General features: G+C 54.6%; 6 protein-coding genes across 6 annotated transcripts; 2 read left to right on the plus strand and 4 right to left on the minus strand.

Moving 5' to 3' along the window:
• Positions 1 to 7042: 7042 nt before the first annotated feature.
• Positions 7043 to 7756, plus strand: DCS_05786 (vacuolar protein-sorting-associated protein 46; the record flags this gene model as incomplete). The annotated part of the gene is made up of 2 exons (XM_040803087.1): positions 7043 to 7387; positions 7472 to 7756. The coding sequence occupies 2 exons, from the start codon at positions 7043 to 7045 to the stop codon at positions 7754 to 7756; spliced, it is 630 nt and encodes a 209-aa protein (XP_040658120.1).
• Positions 7757 to 8220: 464 nt separating this feature from the next.
• DCS_05787 (uncharacterized protein) lies at positions 8221 to 12442 on the minus strand (the record flags this gene model as incomplete). Its single annotated transcript, XM_040803088.1, has 3 exons — positions 8221 to 8901; positions 8954 to 12194; positions 12411 to 12442. 3 exons carry the CDS (start codon positions 12440 to 12442, stop codon positions 8221 to 8223), a joined length of 3954 nt encoding a protein of 1317 aa, XP_040658121.1.
• Positions 12443 to 13138: 696 nt separating this feature from the next.
• DCS_05788 (pyruvate dehydrogenase E1 component beta subunit) lies at positions 13139 to 14349 on the minus strand (the record flags this gene model as incomplete). The annotated part of the gene is made up of 2 exons (XM_040803089.1): positions 13139 to 13897; positions 13960 to 14349. The coding sequence occupies 2 exons, from the start codon at positions 14347 to 14349 to the stop codon at positions 13139 to 13141; spliced, it is 1149 nt and encodes a 382-aa protein (XP_040658122.1).
• Positions 14350 to 16475: 2126 nt separating this feature from the next.
• Positions 16476 to 17402, minus strand: DCS_05789 (glucan endo-1,3-beta-glucosidase A1-like protein; the record flags this gene model as incomplete). Its single annotated transcript, XM_040803090.1, has 1 exon — positions 16476 to 17402. One exon carries the CDS (start codon positions 17400 to 17402, stop codon positions 16476 to 16478), a length of 927 nt encoding a protein of 308 aa, XP_040658123.1.
• Positions 17403 to 18455: 1053 nt separating this feature from the next.
• On the plus strand, positions 18456 to 19001 carry DCS_05790 (uncharacterized protein; the record flags this gene model as incomplete). The annotated part of the gene is made up of 2 exons (XM_040803091.1): positions 18456 to 18556; positions 18629 to 19001. 2 exons carry the CDS (start codon positions 18456 to 18458, stop codon positions 18999 to 19001), a joined length of 474 nt encoding a protein of 157 aa, XP_040658124.1.
• A 356-nt stretch (positions 19002 to 19357) lies between these two features.
• On the minus strand, positions 19358 to 21130 carry DCS_05791 (uncharacterized protein; the record flags this gene model as incomplete). Its single annotated transcript, XM_040803092.1, has 1 exon — positions 19358 to 21130. The coding sequence occupies one exon, from the start codon at positions 21128 to 21130 to the stop codon at positions 19358 to 19360; it is 1773 nt and encodes a 590-aa protein (XP_040658125.1).
• Positions 21131 to 26869: the final 5739 nt, after the last annotated feature.

Raw genomic sequence — 26869 nt, forward strand, 5'->3', positions numbered from 1 at the left:
TCAGGAATAGAAACTGTTGCTGTAATGCTCCTACTGGCTGAAGAGCTACTAGCTGCTGATTTAGTAGTGGTTTGCGTTATACTTCCACTAGTCTGCGTAACTGTAACTGTAGTTAGGCAGTTGGCAGTGCATCCAGTTGCTGGCGGAATCGTAATGGTACCAGCTGATGGCCCAGTAATAGTTTCTGTTACTGTACCGACAGTCTGTATAATTCGAACAGTAATTAGGCAGTTGGAAGTACATCCAGCTGATGGCAAAATTGTAGTAGTACCAGCTGTTATTCCAGTAGTAGTTTCTGTTATAGTACCGCCAGTCTGTGTAATTCGAATAGTAGTTAGGCAGTCGGTAATGCACCCAGCTGATGGTGGAATTGTAGTAGTACCAGGTGTTGGTCCGCCAGTAAATTGTGTTGTAAAGACGCTTGCTGGAATTGTTATAATTCTAACTGTAGTAATGCAGTTGGCGGTACATCCAGCTGCTGGTGTTATCGTACTAGTACCAGGTGTTGGGCCAGGAACTGTTTCTGTTACTGTACCGCCAGTCTGTGTAATTATAATAGTAGTTAGGCAGTTGGTACTGCACCCAGCTGATGGTGGAATTGTAGCAGTACCAGGTGTTGGTCCGCCAGTAAATTGTGTTGTAAAGACGCTTGCTGGAATTGTTATAATTCTAACTGTAGTAATGCAGTTGGCGGTACATCCAGCTGCTGGTGTTATCGTACTAGTACCAGGTGTTGGGCCAGGAACTGTTTCTGTTACCGTACCGCCAGTCTGTGTAATTATAATAGTAGTTAGGCAGTTGGTACTGCATCCAGCTGATGGTGGAATTGTAGTAGTACCAGGTGTTGGTCCGCCAGTAAATTGTGTTGTAAAGACGCTTGCCGGAATCGTTATGACTCTAACTGTATTAACGCAGTTGGCGGTACATCCAGCTGCTGGTGTTATCGTACTAGTACCAGGTGTTGGGCCAGGAACTGTTTCTGTTATCGTACCGACAGTCTGTATAACTCGAACAGTAGTTAGGCAGTTGGCAGTACATCCTGCCGATGGCGGAATCGTAGTAGTACCGGCTGTTTGTCCAGTAGTAGTTTCTGTTATGGTGCCGCCAGTCTGTGTAATTATAATAGTAGTTAGGCAGTTGGCAATACACCCAGCTGATGGTGAAATTGTAGTAGTACCAGGTGTTGGTCCGCCAGTAAAATGCGTTACATAACTACTAGTAGAGGCGCTACTCGGGATCGAAGTCACGTATATAAATACAGTTGTTACGCAGCCTTCAGTGCATCCAGACGATGGTAGGATTGTAGTTGTTCCGGGCGTCTGACCAGTTGTTGTATGTATAAAAATACCGGTTGTAACGGGGACGGTTACAATTACTGTAGTTACGCAATTCGAACTACAACCAGATGGTGGCATGATGGTACTGGTACCTGGCGCAAGCCCGCTTGTTGTTGTGGTTATCATGCCGCTCGATATACTAACCGGGCCGGGGTCCGTTTTAGTATACGTCCTGTTTCATTGCGTTAACATGATCCTCATATCGGTAGGGATCAGGGGAATATACCTTGTCTTGCTGCTTTCCGAGGGCCCGGTAAGACTAGTGCCCATACAGCTATACTTGTACAGTATTTCCTCAACAACTACCATCGAACCGTAAGCATTCTGATTAGAGTCATCTCCTGGAGCAAGGCCGAGAACTCCAGCAACTAGACTCAGGATACTAAGTATTGTGATTTGTTGCTTCATCTTGTACGTAAGTAGTAAATAGTATATGTAGGAGCTTCAGAGGAGCAAAAGAAGCATATACCTTTGTAATATATTTCGATACTACATTGGTACTAATGCTTTTAAACCGTATTTCTCTTTGCTCTGGATATCGTTTATTGGGTATGCGTGAGCTATTATATAAACGGTACTCGTCTTTACCTGCGTATTTCAATAATAAGCCTTGCGCTATATTAAACTATGGACCAGGGTGTAGCACCACTCGTATTCTGTGGCATATAGCACCTACCAAGTCCACATTGACTCTGGCACCCATTTTTTGTGGCTGGTTTGGTGCAAAAGTTATTATGACCCCGGTGCCTCCGGCGCTATTGCTCTTTACAGCAATACAGCTCGAATCAGGACATCCGTAAATACTCCGTGCAGAGTACGCTTCGATTCCGGGTCTTGACGGAAGTAAATAAGAAACCAAGAACGCGTAAACACTACGTTACAGACGTGACCGCTATCCTACAGGGGACGCTACAGTGACACGTACACACTAGCTGTGTCCTGCTGCATTATAGGCCACAAAAGGTGCTATATATGCCAGAAAGCAGACCTACCAAGTCCACATTGACTGTGGCGCCCATTTTTTGTGGCTAGTTTGGTGCAACATATTCCCTATGTGCAGAAGTTTATTACTACTAGTTACTTTTGCATAAAGTAGCTAAATAAGTCCATTAATGCCAAGAGGCCGTTGTCTATCGGCGCCGCTATCCAGGCCTCTCTAGTTAGGCTGCACATTCCCTAGCGATATACCTCCTAGGTCAACCAATAAGATCCTCCCGACTTCCCGACCTTGTCCGAGAACCAATTTAGTATGCTGATCCGGGTCTATGGGTGTGGGCAATAACGCACCCGCCATGGCCAACCGTACGACTAGCTAGCGTATGTGGATGTGTGTATGTGCGGGAGAGCATTTGTGCTAGGGTTTAGATATGCCCCTTTGCTGCTCGTGTAATTTAGAATTCTTGAACAGCCTACTCCAGACTAATTTTATAGTTCGTTAATACTTACAAGCGATATCTGTTTGAAACTAGGGGACACGCTGGCCAGTTTGTGCTACTACTTGTGTCACGCCCCGTATATTTGGCTCTCGGGATTTCCTCGCACCACCTTCAGTGGTGACACTCGCATTACATAAACGCTACAGATTACTTTACTGCATTTTCTAATGAAAAATTTACTACTACAGTTCCCGACAAATTAATGTCTCTCGCTTTCGCCCACAAAGGCGTTTGTCAGACATTGGTCCAAAAGCAGCGTTCTAGGCTGCAACTAAATGGACCAGAAGAGAAAGCACTACATCGATATATCGATAGGCTTAATACTAGTAACTTTGCAGTACGGCCAGAATTTAGATACTGCAAATTGTATACTACAAGAGCGGGCATTACTAATTCAAGAGCTCCAGCTATAACTGTTGGAAAGAACTGGACTACAATATTTATTTAACGTTATCAATTGTGTGTTGTGTGTATATAGTGACCAAGTGTAGACTAGGACTACGTAATCATGTGGCGCACGATTACGGAGAGGATAAAAGTGGCCGTATGATTGCAGCATTTTTTCCCTCCTTTCGTACCAAGTTGAATCCATTGAATGTGATCTCTTGTTACCAGTTTCCCCCAGGACCGAACCAACATCAATCTCTAAAGCAATACCAAAAGAAGCTCAATTCAAACCATCATGCCTCTAAAAGTATAGATAGAGTTACCTCTTATTTTCAACAGCTGCAACTAGTAATTGAAAAAGAAGATATCTGTTAAAAATACTAATATCTATATTCATAAGAATACCCAAAGAGGATACTATTCTATGTGTGTTGCTGCTTGCAACACCTGGCGGCAGTACTACTGCCAGCCAATTTACTACTGTCTCACGACTTGTGCAAGTAGTACTCGGTCGACCAAGCGAATCTATTGATCGGATCGTTAGTTGAGATTCTCCCAACTACTACTAGTAGTTGCCAGCTGACAGGACTACTGAACTGTTGCACACGAAGACTCTTCCAACTGCAACTAGCAGTTGCTTGCTGGTAGTACTACTACTAGCTACTTGACTACTGCTGCAGTACTACTGCACTGTAGCGACCGAACGGTAATATCAACCAAGTCTACCAGTTGCATACACCAACTATGCAACTGGTAGTATGACTCAAACAGGGCATTTGGAACTGCATTGCGTACAAGCAGATCGTTCGGAGATGCATTGTCTGGAAGCAGATCGTTCGGAGATGTTGTCTGGAAGCAGCCAGAATCCCGACACGTGCACATTACTGATCGAGGTACAACCTCACAGGTATGAAATAGTCCTTCTTTTCCCGCGCTTCTCTTAGAAAGAACATTGCATCATCAATCAAGATCAATTGAAGTTGAATCGCAGTACAGCTGTCACACCAATCATACGATTAGATGCATAAGGGCTCAGGTTTAATCCGAGCAGACCCATAAGAGGCGCAAAGGTTCTTGCCAGAGGCCACTGTGTCCCAGCAGGAAGAAGACTGTGTCCAAGCAGGCCTACAGTAAGGAAAACGCTCGTTAGAAAAAGGCCACTATGGCCGGAATCTCTTTTGTAGAAATCAAGGCTGTTTCATTTGTTGAGACGTATGCTCCTATCGAACAAGGCAACGTATGGTGTGACAACAGCACTCCTTGACTTGTTCAAATCTGTATTCCCTGCCCAGTTACTAACTGGTGCCCGTCCTGCTGTTACTAACAGCTTCGGTTGATTTCCAGATTGGATTGCAACCACGCTTCCACTGTGCCCCTTCCTTACACTTCTTGTAAGCAAATTGCGAGACCTACTAGTCCTACTAGGACTATAGACTGCAAGGTGTCCCTAGTCCCCTACTACCCAGGGAGACAGAGGGGGCTGTTGGTCCTACTAGGACCAACAACCTCCTGGTCCTACTAGGACTGGTAGGTTGCAAGGAGCCAACGGACCAACTAGTCCTACTGGGACCAGTATAACAGAGGGGGTCCTAGCCCAACCAATAGAGGATCTACTAGATACCTCTCTTCCAGATGCACCCGAATTAGAAGACAACTCTGATTCAATGGATTTCAACCTGGCGTACTGGATCAAGGACCTATACCGCTAAGCCAAGGTAAAGCAACTACTAGATAGTAGCAGGACTACTAGCTGGAAGCAGGTACTTGAAGTTCTCTAGCCTTTAAAGCGAATCGAAAGCTCCGGCGCTGTTGACCGCGCTCTGCTTGCCGAACACGGTGTTGCTAGTGATGGTGTTGTAATAGGCCGTGATGACGGGAGTGGACGGACAAGGGACTCGAGTCTAGTTACGCTGCGAATGTATGTTGAAGATTGAGCCTATATGAGATGCTAGATGGATTCCGGATTCATGGACGAAGACATTGACCTGATTGAAAGGACAAACTGTCGTTATATGCTTCGGCTCTCGACTTGAGCCTCTGCACCTTGGCAAGCGCCTGACAAAAACAGACGTCCGCGAGTGCGGCCATTGGACGGGCAGAACTGGCCTGGAAGCGCTGGGCTAACCCTAGTCCTTGCTGCGGCCTGCTGCAGACCCCCCTGCCTCGCCGCTGGTTTGCGGAATTCAAAGTTGGCGGTCAAACCTCACGGGCAAAGGAGCATGGCGTTCAGTCGGTTGCAGATGATGTCGCCGCCTGGTCAGCATTGCTTTGGCGCCTATATTGTCGCACTCCGTGGCTACCGTCTCCGCCAGCTCGCTGGTTGGCGTGGTGGGTGAGCCGCACGGTGAATTGTCGCCTTGCAGCGCTACCCTTGCCATGAGCGCGCAACGCTGTATTGTTATCCTTGTATGGCCCAGATGTTTCAGCCTACTCCTCGAGGCTTCCACAGATTACCTTCATTCTCTTGCAGTGGTGGTGTGTGGGAGCTTTCCCGTTTGCCGCACTCGGTTGCCCGTGGTCACCTCCTTGAACACGACAACAATACCACAAGGGCATTATTGGCCTGGTGTAGGCAGCTGACGGGAAGTGAGAAGACGGAAAAATCGCACCTTCGTACGGACCATGTTCCGACCAACGAACATCACAACCCGCCGTTCTTCAATGCGCTCAATATCGACCGAGGCTGCAATGACTGGTTTTGAATCTTGCCGTTCTTGTTCGGAATACGGTTCCGATTCCCTCAACTCCTGTTGCATTATAGGGAGAAACATGGTGCATTCGAGAGTCTCGACGTGATGTCCGTCAAAGCAAAACTCTACGCATCTTCTACCGACTCAGTTAGATGCACGAGCGAGGAAGTGACGGCTAGGTGAGGGGGCGCCCAACTCATCCTCGAATGGTCCATCCTCGCCAGCAAGGAGCGTCGGGAGAGCACGTTTTCGAAAGAGCAGGCTCCTTCATCGCTTCTCAATAGAATTTCGCAGGCAGCCAGAGCCTTGCTTCCCATATAAGAGATGCTTTGGCCTACGGGGAGCGAAAGATGGCTCGCTGAAGGAGCATTGGAGCAACTCAAGGTGGCGGTCTGTCCAAAGAATCGGACGCACTAGCAGTCGCTCTCTTCCGTGAAGACGAATTATCTGGGTCATGGAAAATGGTGCGATGGGGAGAGAGGGTTGCCGTGAGTGCGGTGCTTCGTCCATGGGAGCCGTGTGATATATCATGATGGATACGCAGGATGGAGGTTGAGAATTGGTCGATGTTTTGGCTCAATCAATCATTCAAGATGCAGCAGTAGCAGTAATAATTACCATTACTAATCACTCCGTAAAAACAGGGGTATTATGTCAGCACTGCTAGCGGCGACAAACAGCTGGCGGGTGTACTTACAAGTACTTGCAGTTACTCCGCGCAGTACTTATGCAGTAGGTATACAGTACTTATGCAGTAGATTTATAGTACTTGAGCAGTAAGTATACAGCACTTATGCAGTAAGTATACAGCACTTGGGCAGTAAGTATACAGTAAGTACTATAGAGTGGATGCTATTTTAATGATCCGGCCCGACGGTACTCCGTACTCCGTATTTAGTACGGAGTAATTACCTAGTTGTATACGTACTTGCGTGCAGAGTACAAGCAAGTACTGTGTACTTGTACTTGACGATTAATACTCGACAGATTGAGGTACCGAGTACATGTACAAGTACTCAGTACGGGGTCGGCGTACAGGGTCCACATCGAGGTACGTACTCTGGATGAGCCCCACCAGTCCACGACACTCGCCTTCGTCGACTTCACCTCTCCGTCGCTCAAATCGACTCCCTCCCTCAATCCCTCCTCCTCCGGCACGTTTCATCGCAGCAATACAGCACCCATCGTCGCCATGTCGAACCGTCAGCTCGCCCGCGACACCCAGGTGGAGTTCCAGGCCCGCTTCCAGGCCAAGCAGGCCCGCCGCGAGGCCCAGAAAGCCGCCAAGCAGGATCCGATGCTCAAGAAGCAGATCCAGGACCTGCTCAAGAAGGGCGAGACCCAAAAAGCCTACCAAAAGGCCAAGGTTCTCCTCTCCAAGCAGGCCCTCGCCCAGCAGATGGACCAGATGGCCGACATGGCCGAGCTGTCGGCGGCCCAGATCCAGGCCAACAACTCGATGAACCGCATGACGCACATGATGGCCCAGTCGTCTCGCACCATGGGCGTCGCCCAGAAGAGCACGAATCCGGAAAAGGTCCGCGCGCCCCTCGGCTCGCTCCCGAGGAGGAAGCTTCCCCTCGCATCCTTCACTCGCTTGCTGACGCCGTCGCTTGCCTAGACCCTCGTCACCCTCGAGCAGTTCAAGCAGCAAAACGAAGACTACGCCATGTCCAACGGCATCTATCAGGACGCCATCACCCAGTCCACCTCGACGCAGGTCGGCGAGGACGCCGTGCACGAGCTCCTCGGCAAGCTCGCCGACGACGCCGGCGTCGAGCTGTCGTTGGAGCTGAACAAGGCGACCCCCGCCGCCTCGGAACCCCAAGGCCAGCAGCAGGCCAACGACCCGACGGCCGAGGAGGAGGATAAGCTTCAGCAGCGGCTGAGAGCGCTGCGCGCTTGACAGTCGTCCATTCCGGTAGCCGGCTGCTGCGTGACGGATTACGGATTGATGACGCTCGGACATGGGATGGCGTTTGGGATGGCGTTTCTGCTTTGCCGCGTCCTTGGACTTGCGAGGAGTAGGTGTCCGCCAGAGGTGCCTGCTGGCGTGCGACGGTTTGTTTCCGACACGGCCTCGACTTTATACGCCGGGCATCAATTATGTTGAATTTTTCTCCCTTCATTCCGCCTGTGACATGATTGCCTGTCCACGACGCTCCCGGCGAGCGAATGCGTCGACAATGGCACGGCCAAAGCGGCACGAGCAGATCGGCACGAGCAGACCGACACGAGCAGACGAGCAGACCGACACGAGCAGACCGGCACGAGCAGGCCGGCACGAGCAGACCGGCACGAGCAGGCCGGCACATGCATGGTCCAGCCTTGCCATTGCGCGTCGTCCGACCTCGGCGTGCGCGCCGCCCCTTACATGTACAGGCTGGCGACGGCCGTGATGTCCCGCTTGATCATCTCCTGCGCCTGCTGCATCTTCTGGTACAGCTCCGGGTCGCCAATGATCCGAGCCGCGTTCTTGACCTCCCTGCACGTCTCGTCGAGGCGCGTAATTGTCCGCACAATGGTTCCCTCGAGCACGTCCGTCAGCCCCGTGATGTTCTTGAAGCTCATGCCGCGCGCCCACTCGTACACGACCTCCATGAGGCCGAAGCGCGGCTGCGACACAAAGTCGTTCGAGTCCTCGCTCGACAGGATCACCTGCAGCCGCGTCTGCACCTCGTTGATCTTTTCCGAGATGGCGATGATGGTGTCGCGCCCGCGTCCGAGGTTGCCCGTCAGCGCCGGCTCCGTCGACGTCTTCTCGCGGAAGACAAAGGACGAGAGCAGGGCGGCAATCTCGGCCGGGTCAAAGTCGGCGAGGACGTTGTCGAGGATCAGCTCCGTCAGGACGAGCTCGTCGCCCGAGTGCACCTCGCAGGCGACCTTGCCCTTGAGCTGGATGCGAGCCGCGTCGTCGATGAAGGCGAGCTCCTTCAGCACCTGCACGCGCTGCTCGTAGTCGGGAAGAAGCTGCAGGTTCTGGTCCGACAGCGACAGCTTCAGCTGCTCAATGTGTTCCTTGATGAGCCATTCGTCGTGGCACATGGCAAACTGCCCTCGTCAGCGCGCATCCGCCGCGGGGAAGCGTCGGGCCCAGACTAACATGCTTCAGGAACGAGGGGCATCTCGTCGCCGCCGAGCCCTGTATGCTCTTGACGAGCTGCGCCCTCTTCTCGACAATCTCCTGCAGCTGCAAGCTTTTGATCTTGCCCATGTCCACCTCGTCCCACCGGTCATCCCAGGAGGCGCAAATCTCCTGAAGCCGTTCCATCGCGAGGGCGCCGACTTGGCCGGGCTTGTAGATGTTCGGGATGCTCTCCTTCAGCACCCAGCGGGTCAGGCACTCGACGTCCGAGAGCGGAACCTGCAGCGTCTTGATCTGGAAGCGTCGCTTGCCCTGGGGAAGCTTGTGCAGGTACTTGCGGAACCCGGGCAGGAACGGGAGCTGGTCGGTGGCATCCCGTCGTTCTCGGAGAGGCTTGATGGCGCAGACGGCAACGATGGGCTCGTCAAAGGAGCCCCGGGGGCTCATGCCGTCCGAGACGAGGATGCCGACGGTGCGGATGCCGTCCCAGTTGAAGACGACGAGCCGCTGCGAGCAAAACATCTTGCGGCCGTAGGTGATTCGCAGGAGCCCCTTGTACAGGTCGAGCGTCAGCTGCTTGTGATCCTGGGCCGCCTGGTGGCATCCGTCCATGGCCTCGTCGCAGACGTTGCACGAGTCGCGCTTGACCTTGGCCAGGTCCGCCTGCGCCAGCTTCACGTCCTTTTCGTGCTCGGGCAGCAGCTGCTGCGTGGCATGCTCCGAGAAGCTCCTCTTGATCATCTCCTCAATCTTCAACGCCTCCACCCGGAGCAGGTTCAGGATCATGTTGTACGTCAGCCGGAACTGGGATCGCAGCTTGGACGGCTCGCCCTGGATCATGCTGCGCAGCTCGGCGACGGGGGGCACGTCGTCGGAGCCGCCCGGCGACACGATGATGACGGAGCCGACCGTGTCGAGGCCGCGACGGCCGGCCCTTCCGGCCATCTGGGTGTACTCGCCGGGCAGCAAGTTGCGGAACGAGTGGCCGTCGTGCTTGCGGTAGCCGGAGAAGACGACGGTCCGCGTCGGCAGGTTGAGGCCCATGGCAAACGTCTCGGTCGCGAAGAGAACCTTGACGAGCGTCTGGGCAAACAGAATCTCGACGAGCTCCTTGACGATGGGAAGCAGGCCGCCGTGGTGGACGGCGATGCCGCGGCCCAGGAGATCCCTCAGCCGGATGATCTGGGGCAGCACCCTGTCCTCGGGCTTCAACCGGGCGATGGACCTCTCGATTATCATGTGGATGTGGCTCTTCTCCGTCGCCGTGCAGTAGTCCTGGTTGCTCAGCGCGTCCGCGTTCTCCTCGCACCGCTTCTTGGAGAAGACAAAGATGCAGGCCGGGAGGAGGGTATTCTTGCGGAGAAACTGCACCAGGTGAACCCAGAGGTTCTTGTCCTGGGCGACCGAGGAGTGGCCCCCAGCACGACCGGCTCGTCCCATGTGGCCCGGCGCATGGCTCGCACGAGGAGGCCCTCCGCGTCCTCTCTGCGGTCCGCCCCTTTGCTGGCCGCCGCCGCCGCCGCGACCTCCGCGCTGCTGCGGCCCGCCCCTCTGGGTGCCTCCTCCTCGCTGGCCGCCGCGGGGGTTTCCGCCACGAGTCGCCACGGTCGCGTCGGCCGTCTTTTGCTTCTCCCGGCCCGCGCCGTGCGCCTCCTTCCAGCCGGATTCGAGGAACTTTTTGTCCGAGTCGACAATCTTGTGTATGTTCTTGCCCGCCCAGAGGTAGTGCTCCAGGGGCACGGGTCTCTTGGAGGTGGAGATGACGTAAATGTCCTTTTGCTTCGTCCGGCCGACCCACGAGGCAAACTCTTTCGTGTTCGGCACCGTCGCCGACAGGAGGATGAGGGACACGTGCTCGGGCAGCATGATGATGACCTCTTCCCAGACGACACCGCGCTCATAATCGTTGACGTAATGGACCTCGTCGAAGATGACAAACTCGACGTCGCGTATCAGATCGGCTCCGCGGTAGAGCATGCTCCGGAGAATCTCGGTCGTCATGATGAGGCAGCTAGCCTCGGGGTTGATCTGCACATCGCCCGTCAAGATGCCGACCTCGTCAAAGTCCTGCCTAAAGTCACGGAATTTCTGGTTGCTGAGGGCTTTGATGGGGGACGTGTAGATGGCTTTCGTCATGTGCTTGGCGGCCAGGGCGATGGCGTATTCGGCCACGACGGTCTTGCCGGCCGAGGTGTGGGCGGCGACGAAGACGGAGTCGCCGTTCTCGAGGTGGTAGACGGCTTCCTTCTGAAAGGTATCCAGCTCGAAAGGCCACTCCCGCGCCATGTCGGGCACGAGCTCCCTGAAGTTGGACATGTCGTGGTTGATGTCGACCATGTGTGCCCACTCGCGCCCGGCCTTTCTGGCGCTCGATGCCGCGAGGACACCGTGGGGTTCGAGAGAGGGAAACTCGACCGGCAGGATGTCGTCGATGTCGTCCTCGTCCTCCTCGGCATCGGCAACGTCATCCGGCGCCTCGGGGGACGCCTCGTCGGCCTGGTCCACCGCTTGGGCTTCTTCGGGGTCTTCGAGGAGGGTTTGCTTGACGGCGTTGGCGTCATCCTCGGCCGCCACGGCCTTTTTCTTGCCAAAGTCGATTCCGCGGCCCATGCCGGGCGCCATCTCGAGCAGGTTTCCATCCGACAGCTGGATGACCCGATCGAGCTTGGTGGCACGAGGGCCGTCGGCGGCAGCGGTTCCCGAATGGACCTGGTCCTCGAGAGCGGCCGTCGCCTCGATGCCATCCAGGCCACCGGGTGCAAAGGGAAAGAAGCCGGCGGCACCCCGGACGAACTCGGCCCTGGTCGCAGGCTTCCTCAGCAAGCTCGTGGAATTCTTGGCCGTGGCGCTGTTCATGGGCATCGTCACGTTCTTGTAGCCCGTCACGCGGCCTTCGAGGCCATGACGCAGGAAGCGCGTGACGGTGCGTGTCTGAGGGGGGGCGATCTTGAAGAGGGATGAGTAGTCGGTCTCAAAGTCCCAGCGTTGCTGCAGGCGGTTGAGCCATTCGACGGAGAACTCTGCCGATGGTGAGAGGAAGGATGATTCGAGTCGACGCTTCAGCTCGGTCGGGTCTTGCGATTGCCGCGGGACCTCTGGAGGAGCGGCGGCGTCGACCTCATCCTGGGAGAGCAGGAGGGCGTCTATGCCAGCCATCGGCTTGGCGGTACAATGTGTTGCGATGATTATGGATGGATCGTTGGCGATGAGCGTCGTTGGTGGTGCAAGATGATAATTCTGAATGCTGAATATTGCACGCCTTTGAAGCTACAGTGCAGCCTACAGCCTACAGCACCACACCCACCGTACTTTAGGCAGCTACCCCGCCTACGACAGCGACCTACTGTACCTAGTTAGTGCCCAGTTCGGGTACTTGTTAGTGAATCGCACGCTGAAGGGCAGCTTTGCTATTGGTAGAGAAGCACAAGGCTGCGGCCATAGCCTGAACCCCGCCTCCCTACCAGTAGGCACTAACCTACTGTGACGCTCCGTGGGCGCTGTAGCCATTGCGTTTATAGTGCATGAGGCCTGGAATTTCAGTGCAGCAACAGCACTTGTAATGGGATGACAAAAGTGTCCATTCACTTTGTACTAGTAGCGCGACCAAAATCGAACCGTCATTTTTGTCTAGTGACTGCACCGTACAGAGTAATAATAACCTGTACTTGCTTACTACTGTACTGTAGGTACGATGGTTTGGTGCGTCCACGTGCCAGGACGGCACATATTACTTGCTGTACACAATCTGCCCACCCCAGCAAGATAACTTGCCAAGGACAAACAAGCAGCTTCTTTGCCGGCGATATTGTTCATGCCATCGTCAGTCGACGAGTATCAAGCACGCAGAAAGATTGGAAGAACAGGTTTTTTTTGGTTTTTTTTTTGTTTTTTTTTTGCGCGTCAATCACTTGTTCCGTGGCAAACCATCGGCATGCTACCCGGTCATGGTGACGTCGCCGTCACGGCATCGCAATGGAATCACAAGTCATTACGACATGCTAGAGAGGGTGCACCTAACATGACAAGATCAAATACAAGTACAATGTCCCGTCCGTCCGTCTATCGAGATGGGGAATGGCGTATTCTTTCCGCGGTCCGCATCCAGCCCCCCCGTGCGGCCGCGTCGATTCGAGGCCCCGTAGCGGCGGCCCATTTCAACGCCGCAACGACTCCTCCCTCGCCCGTCCTCCTCTTCCGGCTCCATCAGACCTTCAACAGCTTGGCGGCGTAGTCCTCGATGAGCTGCTCGGTGGGGAAGCTCATCTCCTCGAGCTTCTGGGCGTAGGGGGTCGGCACCTCGGCGCCGGTGACGCGCTGGGCGGGGGCGTCGAGGTAGTCGAACGCGTACTCCATGGTGAGGGCGAGAATCTCGGAGCCGACGCCAAAGGCCGGGTAGCCGGACTCGACCGAGAGCAGGTGGCGTGTCTTCTTGACCGACTTGATGATGGACTCGACGTCGAGGGGCTTGATGGAGCGGAGGTTGATGACCTCGGCCTCGACGCCGTACTTCTTCTTCAGGTTCTCGGCGGCGACGAGGGACTGGCCGACGCAGCGCGACAGGCTGACTATGGTGAGGTCCTTGCCGGCGCGCTCGATCTTGGCCTTGCCAAAGGGCAGCACAAAGTTGTCCTTCTGGGCGGCCTCGGACATGGGGAAGGACTGGCCGTACATGAGCTCGTTCTCGAGCACGACGACGGGGTTCGGGTCGCGGATGGCGGCCTTGAGCAGGCCCTTGGCGTCCTCGGCGCTCCAGGGCGAGACGACCTTGAGGCCGGGGACGCTCCCGTACCAGGCGGAGTAGTCCTGCGAGTGCTGGGCGGCGACGCCCGAGGCGAAGCCGTTGGGCCCGCGGAAGGTGATGTTGCAGGGCTGGATGCCACCCGACATGTAGAGCGTCTTGCCGGCCGAGTTGACGATCTGGTCGATGGCCTGCATGGCAAAGTTGAAGGTCATGAACTCGCACTGCGCACGGGGGTCAGCTTCGGCACGTCGTCGGCGGAGATGGCTGCCGGGCGGCGCCTTACGACCGGGTGCAGACCGCTCAGGGCGGCACCGATGGCGAGGCCGCAGAAGCCGCTCTCGGTGATGGGCGTGTCGATGACGCGCTTGTCGCCGAAGCGATCGAGGAGGCCCTTGGTGACCTTGTAGGCGCCGTTGTACTGGGCGACCTCCTCGCCGAGGATGAAGACCTTGGGGTTGGACTCGAGCTCCTCGGCGAGCGCCTCGTTGAGGGCCTCACGGACCGTGTACTCCTTGACGCCGGCCCCCTCGGCGTACCTCCTGCTCTGCTGGGCGCCGAAGAAGACGGGCGAGGCGCCGGCTCGGGGGATACGGGCGGCGAAGGAAGCGGCGGCGGGAGCCTTGACGGCGGCGGTGCGCGTCAGGCGAGCTGCTGGTCGGAGGAGTCGCGACATGGCGTATTCGTTCTTCTTCAATCGCCGTCGGTTTCGGCGGACGAGTTGGCTGCAAGGTCGAGGGGCTCGCTACAGCGCGGACGACCAACTAGCTCGGAGGCTCTCGTCGGCGTTGAGGTTCGGCGTTGGGCGGGAGATGACGAGAGGGAAATTTCCGGCCACGGTCAAAACGAGCTCCCTAGCGATTTCGCAGTGCCGTGCCTCGTCCCACGCATTTTTCGATGGAGGGACCCGGCGAGCCAACCAGCAGCCTCGCCTGGACGAAGTCTCCACCAATGAAATAAAGGGCCCCACAGCCCGAGGCTGGCTCTGCCGTCGTCTGTTGGGACGCTGACTAAGCATGGAACGGAGGGAATAGAAATGCACAAGTACTCTGTATTACTTGCACAAGTGTACAAGATGATCATGGGACCGAACACCCAAGTACAGTCCGGTACAAGTACACGTACTCGGCACTCCGCATGGAGTAATTACTCCATATCAATACTTGCAGTAATACTTGTGCCCATACATGTACTCGAGTAATACGGTGTGCCGCGGCCTGTTGGTGTGCTGTAATAATACTCCGTACATCGATGGATGGGGTACTCCGTACGGAGTACAGAGTCTGGTGCTGTACAGCAGGTACCGTGCGGTAGCGCTCGGGGCGCCTATACTTGCGCCGCCACAGTACCGACCACGCAAAGTACGTACCCAACCACCCCACAGCTAGCAGATGGTACATGGAGAAGGGTATTATTCATGACGGGCGGTTGCGGCATGTGTACGTATGTACTTTGGTAAGCAGTTTCCTGAGGCGAGGAGTCGGGATAGCGGAGAAAATCCTTTCATATCCGTATCGACTGTTATTACGAGGGCTCGAGGGCGAAGGGAAACCCATACACCAAAGTAGACCGATTGTCCATTGAAGGGCGGGCGCAAACCGCAACTGTAGCTGGGATGCAGAACGATCCGGTACGCACATCTTGGTCGCATCCAATGAACGTTGATTGCAACCGCAGCCAGCTGAAGGCCGCACCACGTCTGGCATTATTACTACCGTGTAAGTGCCTGTACTGTGTAAGTGCCTGTACTGTGTAATGCCTGTACTGTGTAATGCCTGTACTGTGCAAGTGCCTGTACTGTGCAAGTGCCTGTCTGTGTAATGCCTGTACCGTGCAAGCTGCGTAATGGCTGTACTGTGTAATGCCTGTACTGTATAATGCCTGTACTGTGCAAGTGCCTGTACTGTGCAAGTGCCTGTACTGTGTAATGCCTGTACTGTGTAATGCCTGTACCGCGCAAGCTGCGTAATGCCTGTACTGTGGAAGTGCCTGTGCTGTGTAATGCCTGTGCTGTGTAATGCCTGTACTATGCAACGCCTGTACTGTGTAATGCCTGTACTGTATAATGCCTGTACTTTGTAATGCCTCTACTGTGCAAGTGCCTGTACTGTGCAAGTGACTGTACTGTAACACCTGTACTGTGTAATGCCTGTACTGTGTGCCTTTACTGTGTAATGCCTGTGCTGTAAAATGCCTGTACTGTGAGCCCTTACTGTGTAATGCCTGTAATACTGTGTAAGTAATGCCTGTACTCCGTACTGTGCATGTGTATTTCCCGTTTCGAGCACATGATGCAGCGGCTACTCCAGAATCAATGTACATGTACTTACGTACTAACACTTGCACTTGGCTCCGTGGGTGTACAGAGTACAAAGCAGCAGCACATGGATGATGTATGCCAACTCCATGCTGTGCGCTTGTTTACACGGAAGCGCTTGATTATTACCGTCTTCTAACCAGTATAATCCATTCCAGACGAGGGCTATAAATGATTCTTCATTTCATCATGACTATTTTACATGTACATCATGCTTGCACTACTATACAGATGCCGGCCGGAGGCTGGTACTTCGTGCCAGCACGGCGCGGTATACGTTCATGTACATGTACATGAACTGTGCTCCGTACAGAGTACACGGTTCATGATTCATGCACACGACCCTGTGTCCGTACTCCGTACTCGCTCGCGCGTCGTAATACCAACCCTCGGGGAAGGTGCGCAGGGCATCGGCGCCTGCAATTCCGCCTCGTCCGCTGTTCGTGAAATCTGGCCTTTCTCTCTGGACGCTCCTCTTCTTCCTTTTATTTCGTGCTCGTGTACGCGTACACCCAGGCGACCTCCATGCTCGCGCCATCGCCTCCCACCGTTCGGCTCGTGGGCGTCTTGTATCCGGCGACGGCATCGGGAAACGAGCCGCCGACGGCGACGTTGAGGAGCAGCATCTTGCTGTTCTGTGCGAGCGCTTTCCAGGCGCTGCTGCTCCTCAAATCCGACTGTTTCAGGGTCCAGTGCTTCCGGCCGTCGATGAACCAGGTCATCGTCTCCTCCCGCAGGCCTGGCCGGCGGTCTACCTCCCACGAAAAGGTGTGCCAGAGGCCACGCTGGATGCCGTCCATAGCTCGGCCGATGCCCGAGAACTCGTTGCAGACGCCGCCGGGCGCGCGGTCGCAGTGGACGATCTGGTGCATCTTGTTCTGCCCGTTCACCGACTCGAGGATGTCGACCTCGCCGACGGACGGCCAGTTCTGGTAGTTGCCGCGGTAGGCTGACCCGAGTGCCCAAAAGGCCGGCCAGATGCCGAGCTGCTTCGACGTCGAGTCGGCGCCGAGCTTGATCATGGCATCCACTCGCAGCCGCTGACCGAGCGGGCAGCCAAAGTCCCACGCCTTGGTCGTCTCGATGCGCGCCGACGTCCACGTTCCGTCCCGCTCCCGGACCGGCGTGATCTTCAGCGTTCGGTACTTGGTGATGGCGATGTTGGTCCGCCGGTTCGTGTACACCTGCGTCTCGCCCGTGCCCCAGTTGCTGGGGCCGCCCGGGTACGAAGTCCCGAGGTCGATGGTCCACTTCGCCCGGGACGGCAGCGAGCCGACGGCGAGGCCGGAAAAGTCATCCAAGAAAACCGTACGGGTGGAGCTGACGGCCCGGGGAAAGGATGACTCGGGCCTCGGTAAGCCGTTGGCGGCATCGAGACACAGCAAAAGGAGACTGATGGCCTGTTGCAGCATGTTGCCGGCAAGTCACAAAAAAAAGGAAAAAAAGATATATGAAACCAGCCGCTGAAGAAAAGACGACAAGTCAAAAGCTTCAAGATGAAGATCTTGCCCGTCATGTGCGTACGTGCTCATGATGTTTATACTTATAGAGTATGCATTCGAGCACACGCACCACAACCTCCACCACCGCCACCACCACCACCCCCCACGTGTGGGTGAGTTGGAATGCTTCGTTGACGCGCCAAGGGAAACCTCGGTTTTTGGCTACCACGAATAAGTTGCAATTTGATTTGTTCCCGCTGATAGCTGACCGAGCCTACCGAATCACCATTGCGAATCTCAGACAGTGGAAATGAGGCAGGGCAGTTGGAATCGAGCCAAGCATTGTAAGCGTGTAATTACACTTAACACGTACTCACCAGACACGACCGATCCCGACTGCAGCAAACACAATGGCACTTTCGATCATGGCCGAGGACTGCCGAATTCTATTGCAACTCCAGCGGCACAAGCATGCGGCGGCTTGGGCGACATGAGCCGAGGAAAAGAGAAATGTGCATCGCATGATGTACCATGATGCATCATCATACGGCCGGCCACCTGGAGGTTGGAGTCTCTGGCGGATGGAAGAACGATCCAAACACCGGCACGGCATCCACGCGCACTCCGTTCTTTTCTCAAAGGCGGGAAAGGGACCATCACAATTCTATTGTACTTGCTCCGTACCGTGGTCTGTGATGGTAGGTAATTACCTGTTCGCTGACGGAGTGGATTCGATAGCACGATGCATGATTGAAGGGACAGGTTCAACGACGCGCCCTTTGAGTCAGTGCAGCTTGCCTGTGCCCCCTTGGCCCCTTGCCCCCTTGCGCTCCGCTCTCCCCTCGCCCCTCTCCGCTCTGGACACAACCGAAGGGGGGAGGCGGGGTGGGGAGGTGAGACAGGATGAGAGGGACCTCTTTTTTCTCCTCTTCTCATCAACAATTGCCGAAACGCAGACTCTGCACGCTTGTGTTCCTATCATTCCATCACGGTGCTGGGACATTTCCAGCCCGCCCGGCAGCGATGGCCACCCAGGACGGCACAGGTAGGCCTCCCTGCCCGCCCTTCAACCTCGAATCGGCACGGGCAAAGGTGAGGGCAGCCGAGGACGCGTGGAACACTCGGTGAGCGAAGCAAAGCGCATGCTCATCTGCGTTGCGAGTCTGACGGACGATTTGGAAATCGTCTCTCCGTAGAGATGCCACCAAGGTCAAGATGGCCTACACGCCCGACTCCATCTGGCGGAACCGGGACCAGTTTTTGCAGGGCAGGGACGCCATCGAGACCTTTCTCACCGACAAGTGGAAGAAGGAAAACGGGTACCGGCTTCGGAAGGAGCTGTTTGCCTTCACCGACGACAAGATTGCCGTCCAGTTCTGGTACGAGTGGCACGACGACAATGGCCAGTGGTGGCGAACCTACGGGCTCGAGGACTGGACCTTTGCCGACAATGGCCTTATGCGGAAGCGGCAGATGAGCGGAAACGACGTCAAGATTGCCGACGGGGAGAGATGGTTCAAGGATGGCGTCGATGTTCACCAAGTGGACATCTCGGAGAAGCATTGGTAGAGGGTAGAGGGTGGCGGCACAGGCATCATGGCTGAGTGCCTCATGAATGCAAGACACCGTACCAGCCGTCAGCAAGGTTTTTCATGCACACCTCACCAAAAATGTCATCACCACCTTCACCGCAGCCGGCTTTATTGTGCAGCCTTGGAATTTGCATGGTCATGCGCCCAACCACTGTCCAAATTCATCCAGAGGGAGCCATCGATAAAGGGTAGCTGCACAACCCTACAATCTGAAGACTACAAACCAAAGCCCAATATTTTCTCGAATGAAACCATGGTTATGCATCTTTTCCGTACATTCGTCCGATTCATGCCACGATTGCATGCACGAACCTCCTTGTGAAGCTCATCATATCAAGCGCCGAGGGCATCCCTGAGTTGGGGCACGTCTCGCGATGGGGCTGAAGGCCAAAACTTCTCATTCTCCTCATCCGACAGGCCTGAGCATGTTAGAATCAACGGGCGAATACTGGAAGCTGGCGTAGTAGAGCAGGGCTTACCAGTCTTGGGCATATAGTTGCAAATGCTGTACACCATATTCTCCATGCCACCAAGTTTTGGGCAGAAATTATGGGCACAACCAACTCTATCGTACCGCTTGCTGAGGATGACTTCGAAGTGACCAACCTTGCTTTTGCCACCTTCGGCCTCTGTTGCATCATTGGACGCATTGCTCAACATGCCATGCGTGCTAAAATCGTAAAGCCGTGACTCGGCGTAGAACCATGCGTAAAAGCCTCGAGCCATACTCTGCATGTCGGTGCCATTCATGCTCGGTGCCATATTCTGTGCCCCAGACTTGGGCGGCAAGTTGTGCGCATAGTTGCAGGTCCCAGTCCAGCTTTCAGCGGCCGAGGCCATCTCATCGTCCCAGACTAACGCACCATTGACGCCGTGGACCTCTCGAACTTGGTTGTGCAGTTTGAGGGTAAACCTCTTGTAGTCCTCGTACGTAGCATTCTCGGGGAAATCGAGCCCTTCAGCGGGATCCGAAGGGTCCGTCTCCGGGAATCTGTAGACCGTACCGGCCGCGTTCCGACCTGACTCTGCTTTGGTTTGCGACGTAGGCTGAGGCTTGCCCTGGGGATCCTTTGGCGCAGTTACTTGACCTTCGGGCTTCGCGGTCGACGAAGGAAGGCTGGTGCTGTCATCCTTGTCATCGGGGCAAGAATCGTCGGCCAAGCCTTCGACGGGGGCGTCATTCTGAGGAGGCACCTGAACGGGTAAACTCTCCTCTTCACAGCTGTCGCCATCGTCGCCCGTGACTTCTCCGGAAGTCGTCGTATTCTTGTTGATCTCTTGAACCTGACGATCACTGGGAACCGCCGGTTGGAGTTTGGCGGCACCTTCTCGCTGACCATCCAAGGGTGCTGAAGTGGTTTTTCCTGCAATGCCTCCTGCCGCATCATCCGCCTCGCAACCATCATCATCGCTCGGGACTTGCTCCGCAGGCCGGGTGTTACCACCGCTCGAGACTTGCTCCGCAGGCCGGGTATTACCACCGCTCGAGACTTGCTCCGCAGGCCGGGTGTTATCACCGCTCGGGACTTGCTCCGCAGGCCGGGTGTTATCACCGCTCGGGACTTGCTCCGCAGGCCGGGCGTTATCACCGCTCGGGACTTGCTCGGCAGGTCGGGCGTTATCACCGCTCGGGACTTGCTCGGCAGGCCGGGCGTTATCACCGCTCGGGACTTGCTCGGCAGGCCGGGCGTTATCACCGCTCGGGACTTGCTCGGCAGGCCGGGCGTTATCACCGCTCGGGACTTGCTCGGCAGGCCGGGTGTTCTGGTTATTTGTCTGATACCGACGATCATCGGGGATCCCCTGCTGGCGCACGTCAAAACCTCCCCTACGATCATTCGTAGAAGGACCAGTTTCTGCTTTTCGGTTTCCAGGACTCGGTCCATCTATCTTGGGGTCATATTTCCAGCCGCCGTTGTCGTGGATGCTCTTGTTGTACAACCAAGTGTTCCAGTCACCTGTGCTAGGCCCATCATGTTTCGGAGGGTCGTACTTCCATTCCTTGGTCCGGCTTGGGGTCTTCTCCGAACACTGGTCGCTACCAAGCTGGTTCGCGGGCAGTGCGACGACCAGGGGAAGGGCATATGCCAAGAGCGAAGGGCGCATTCTGATGTCTTGATTCCCCTCCGCAGATCGAGAGAGCTACTTGTAAGTGATTGTGGATGCTTTGAGCAAAAGAGAGTAAGAAGGAACAAGAGTTGCTTGTCCTGCCTCCCATTGCAAGAGGCCAACCTGGATTTATAAACTTGACATTGCAGTTCATGATTCCCAAAGGCACAATACGGTCCCGCCTTAATTCCAAATTCTGTGCAATGCGGCATTGATGCGTCATCGTACCCCAGCATGGTTTGATTATTTGGAGCTGGCCTTCATGACAAGTCCATGCAATGCGATATGAGATTCCTATGTCAGTCTTCCGCCCATTTCCGGTCGAAACGGCCAACAATTCAGCAGGGCCGAAGCCGAAACATCGCTATATTACATCGTCAGTAGAAGCGGGCACTAATATTGGTATCGCAGGACGGTCGGAAACGTACCATGGAGTTTATCCCAAAACGATAGGTTGGTTCATTTTGATGCAAACTTTAATATACGATTCGCTCGCTGCTTGAAAGCCCAAGTGGAAGCAGAGACTGTGCTATCGATGGGGGATATCCTGGTACGGCGACGTGTCCAGGTAGGAGGACCCTCGCTGAAATTTATTTCCTTGAATTACCCATGCTACATGTTTTGTCCATGCTTTTTTTTAATTTAGGAGCAATCAATTCCAGACGTCAGGCCGGCCGAAGACCAAGGAGTGGTCTGATGTCAAGCATCGTGTGCTGTGTGTTTAGATGCAAAGTACCCCGGGAGATAGTTGCGCCCTATGGAATCTAGGAATTGGCGCATTCGAACGTGATCAAACTGATATCTCATCGTTTAGAGTCGGTCATTTTCTCTTTGATGCGTGCATGCGTCGTCGAAAGGCCAATGGAAGAGCGCAGGGGTCGGCTCCCACATCGACGTCTCACGCGGACAACGATGATGCAAGTAGCATTTTATGCAAGTGTCCTACCGGATCATCAGAAACTTAAGTGGCCGTTGATGGGTATCGCATCTTTGCAACGCGTTGAATGCAAATAAAAAAATTCCAGCGAAGCAAGACCTTCTCTTCAGCGAGGTCGACGTACGGTCGATGGCGTAAACAAATCTTCGGAGGGAATTACGGCTCAAAGTCAGAAGATTACATTATTTCCAATATGAGAATCAATATTGAAGGTTTTTCGGTTCCGGAGTGCATGAATACCAATCTACAGCCACGGGTCTCGGCCACGCAGGTATCATGCCATAGCTGAGCAAGAACGGGCTTGTCTTTGGCCGGCAAGTGTTCTCTAACTATTCCATGTAAATTGGGATGAGGTTGTAGTGTACGTACCAAAAATATGCAGAGCACTGCATCGGCAAGATGCCGTGACCCTCGGGGCCAACTCGGGGATGACGTGTTGGTGACATTGCATTCTCCGTCAACACTCGGACTGTCTGGCAACTGACGCCAGGCGAGATTCAGAGACTCCTGCAGAGGCTTTCCACTTACACGCCTCCATGTTTTGCTGCGTATGCCAACCTCGCCTGACGACACACTCGTGGGTGCTGCGCTGACAGCTGCGCGTCCGATACATTGCTTGCAGCCGCCTAGTCTGCCTCTGAATGTCTGCATGCGTCGTTTCTCGTCATGACAAGGTCTTATGAGCAAGGGAAATAACATGGCGGAAGATTCTGCGAGGAAAGTGGTGGATGGCCAAGGGGCGGGACGGCAACTGCACATGCCTCTTGTCATGTATCTGCAGCAATCAACAGGCGGGCTGACCGCATCTGTTGACGTTTCAGGTTCCCTCGGTTGCAAAATTACTCTCAACCAGGAGACCGGTCACAGAGAGGCCCAGCTGATCGGAAAGGTTGAGGGTGAGATGCAAAATCCTCGGAAGAAGAGGCCCCGCGAAAAGTTGTTGGAGAACGTCACGGGCTTAAAAAAGAAAACAAAAATAAAAGAAAGGGTTCTTCCCAAGGACGTACTGCCTCTGCTATGCGAAGGCCTCTTGCGGCTCGGAACCCTGCGGCCTTGAAGACTTGGCCGATATAGACTAATTAGACAGACGAGCTTTGAGGGAAGTGATGGCGCACAGGTGAAAGCATCCCTGGCTCCCGAATTATACCATAATCCTCAGCTCCATTGCGGCAGCGATCCAAGGGTGAGACCAGGTATGAGCTCGTGCAGGCTTCACACCTTTGTTTGAAGGTCTTTGTTCACTCGTCTCCCATTATCGCCTAGAAGGGGCAAAACTGAGCTTCATCGCATCGCTGGGCTCCCTGGCTCTGCGGTGTCGTCTTGTGGTCCGCAGAAAATCGAAGGCGATTGCACAAGGAACAGTTGCATAATCGGCTTCGTCAACTGCAAGCCATACATATCACCATCTGTCTATTGCGAGTTCTCGACAGCCAGCCGCACTCGGGGGGTGTTTTATACTGATGAGTGGTTCAAATGCCGGCTGGGTCTCGGATCCGTTGAATGAGCTGCTCGGTCGTCGTTGCATCATATTTGTCGCTGCCATCTTTTCCCTCTTGGAACCCTTGACAAGGCTGCATCTCCGACCTGGGGACAGTTGCCGGCGTGCCGGTTCGTCAACAAAGGTGGAGCATCTGCACGAGTGCGCTCGCCGACAAAATGGCTTCTGCTCGGCAACAGAATTGGCCTGAGGAAAGAGAAGACGCTTGTAATCTTGGCCGAGAATTCACTGGCCGTCATCCGAGATGGGCTGGTCATGTCCTGGCAAGTGTAGACGGCATTCGGCGGGGATCGATAACCGGTCGGAACTAGACAAAGGAGTCGCTGTCGGAGCCTCGCAGGAATACCGCTGGGCACCTGTGCCGACTTGGCGGTTGATAAGACGGAGGTGGGAGGCATGGCGGTTGCTGTTTGGCTCTGCCTTTATTCCCGCCGTCACCGTTGTGCTCGGCCCATTGTGGTTCACGACGGTGCCTCAAGAAAACGAAGCACGCCTCGGCATGCGTGCCGGACCGGACACATGCCACGTACCAGCTTGTCTCTGTCGTCCCGTGGTGGTTCAGAAGGTGGTTCCTGGTGCCAGCGAGTGGAGACGTGTCAGGATCTCCATGACGAGGACAAGACCGTCGGCCAAGACTGAAGACAACGAAGCATGCCTCGGCATGCGTGCCGGACCGGACACATGCCACGTACCAGCTTGTCACTGTCGTCCAGTGGTGGTTCCGAAGGTGGTTCCTGTGCCGGCGAGTGGAGACGTGTCAGGATCTCCATGACGAGGACAAGACCGCCGGCCAAGACTGAAGGAGGAAGGGGAGGCCTTGGGAAGAAAGGGCTTCCTCGGCATCTTGTGCGGGTGTCGACGAAAAACGGTGGCTACTTTGGCAAGAGGTTGAGGTTCACCCTCTGTTCTCGTCGTCGGTGTTGGCCGTCAAGCTGCGGCATGTAGATGCGAGACTTTTGATGGACGGTGCTGCGTGTGCCGAAGTTTAATTGCAACTTGCTCTCTGCCGAAGTCTTTTCTGCTGCTTGTGTGCACCAGAAAGGGCCTGCCCTCGAGGCTCTGGATCTTTCATATCACGTGCTGGCTGCACTGTCCTGCCCTGATGGGCGATTTAACCCTCAAGCAATGGCATGGCGGTATGGGCATGGCGGTATGGGCATGCCATTATTTCTTCCAGGTATTTCTTCCAGGTATTTCTGCCGGGTATGTCTGCCGGGTGTTTCTTCCAGGTGTTTCTTCCAGGTATTTCTTCCAGGTATTTCTGCCGGGTATTTCGTCCAGCTATTACTTGCAGGGTTGGGAACATGGCCCCTCAGATGCCAACGGTGTTATTGCTCCATCTCAGGCTCCTTTTAGCCTCCGCAGGCAATAACGAGGCAAACGGTCGTCGTCTATTGTTCCCTGTCGAACTGAAGCCACAGCAAACTTTGTGACGCCTGATGGGCTGCAAGCATGAGACGCAAAATTCTCGGGGCCGGTGCAGCGAGCGAATGCTGGTAGGGGCAATTCACACAACACGCCCCCCCATCTTCAGTCTCGAAGGCATCACTATTACCGGGTGTCTGTACGCACGCGGACAGTGGTACTTGTGCGTGCTGGCCATGCTTGCGTGGCGCCCCGAGGCACAGTCCGAGGTCGAGTCACCAACTCTGGGCGCTGGTCGTTGTCGATGTCGATCGGGGGCGTGGGCCAATGCCGAAGGCTTCAGAAGCCAAGCTCGTGGGCCGCGTAACGGGGATGCGTCTAGATGAACGGTAGCCCGCATGGACCTCGCGGAGGGGCCGAACGCCGGTGGTGCATCCAAGACATGGTGAAGCTGCAGGGAAGGGAAATGGGATCATGATGAATGTCGTGGGAGAATCTGTGCTCGACGCACACACCGCATCTGTGCTTGCAGATACATGCACAGTGCGAGCCTACCGCACCACTCTCCTGCGTGCAGTTGCTCGAAGGAGGGTAGCATAGAGGGAACATTCGCATCCCTTTCGCGTCACGTCGTGCCATGGCGGCGGTTGGACCCAGCTGGACAAAGAGTTCCGTCGCTTGTGCCGTGCTGATCATAATTAATGGAGCGCCGATCCCAGCTCTGGATGGGATGGAGGGTCGATGGATTGGAAGGAAGCTTTTTGATCACGACGCGCTCGAGTCACCGCACGGCCAGGGTGCGTACGTTCAAGCACGTACTTGCGTATGTCTAGTCATGCAAGTGAAGCAAGCAAAGACGGCGTGGCTCGACGCACTGTGCGGAGTACGATATTGCACCGAACGATGCATGTCAAGCACACCTACAGTCACTTCACAAGTGACGATTCAGTTTCGGCAGCGCTGCTCCTACAAATTGAATCGACATTTCTGCCACCCCACTGTACAAGTATGTGCTGTACTGTACTTGAGTAGCGGACAAGTTGTCACCTCTGCCATGGCCATTACCAAGTTCCTGTACTTGTCCATACTGTTATCTGTATAGGTGTAAGTACGGAGTGCTGTACTTGCATGTACTAGATGCACATGCTGTTACGGAGTAGTGGTAAGTACTAGGTACCTAGTAATTACAGTACAAGCACTCGCAGTCGATCGAGACAGCCTGGGTGGTCCAGCTAATAATTACAGTACTACCAAAGTAACACAAAGGCACAGGGTAGCACTCGGCAAGTGTAGTAATATTACTTCAAGTCCTGCAAGTAATGTATCAGCACTGGCGCCTGGATGCTGCTCCGTCGTAAATACTGAGATATTACCGTCCAGTATGTACTATGAATACATACCTAGGTACTAGGTATATACTCATTCGAACCCAAGTACTACTTGACATACCTTGCTTGTACAGAGTACTGAGGACTACTTGACCATACTATGTACCCAGGTAGGGAGCACTAGGTAGTAGGTAGTCCTCAGTACAAGCAGGGTACTACTCCCCCAATGCCAAGGTACAATGACATTGCAGTGTACTCTGCTCAGTACGGTACAAGCACTTACGTAGGTACCTAGTACAGCAAGTAAGTACCTGTATAGTACCTAGTATACAGACTGCGGAGGAGGTGCAGAGCATGGTGTACTTACGTGATCACCTACGATTATACCTTGCTTCAGTGGTCATGGGAGCATCACTGCACGAAACTACGAGCAAAACTACACACAAGCCGTTTCTGTCCCCTTTTCTCGGATGCCAACAAGTACGAGGCGATGAAAATGGCTGCATGTACTGTAGATGCCAGACACCTCCGGTACAACCACAAGTAGCCTGTAGGTACCAGAAGGAGCTGCATGTAATTACTCCGTGCTCTACTCCGTACAGGCAATA

The sequence above is a fragment of the Drechmeria coniospora genome, chromosome 02 (genome assembly GCF_001625195.1).
Source record: "Drechmeria coniospora strain ARSEF 6962 chromosome 02, whole genome shotgun sequence".
NCBI lineage: Eukaryota > Fungi > Ascomycota > Sordariomycetes > Hypocreales > Ophiocordycipitaceae > Drechmeria > Drechmeria coniospora.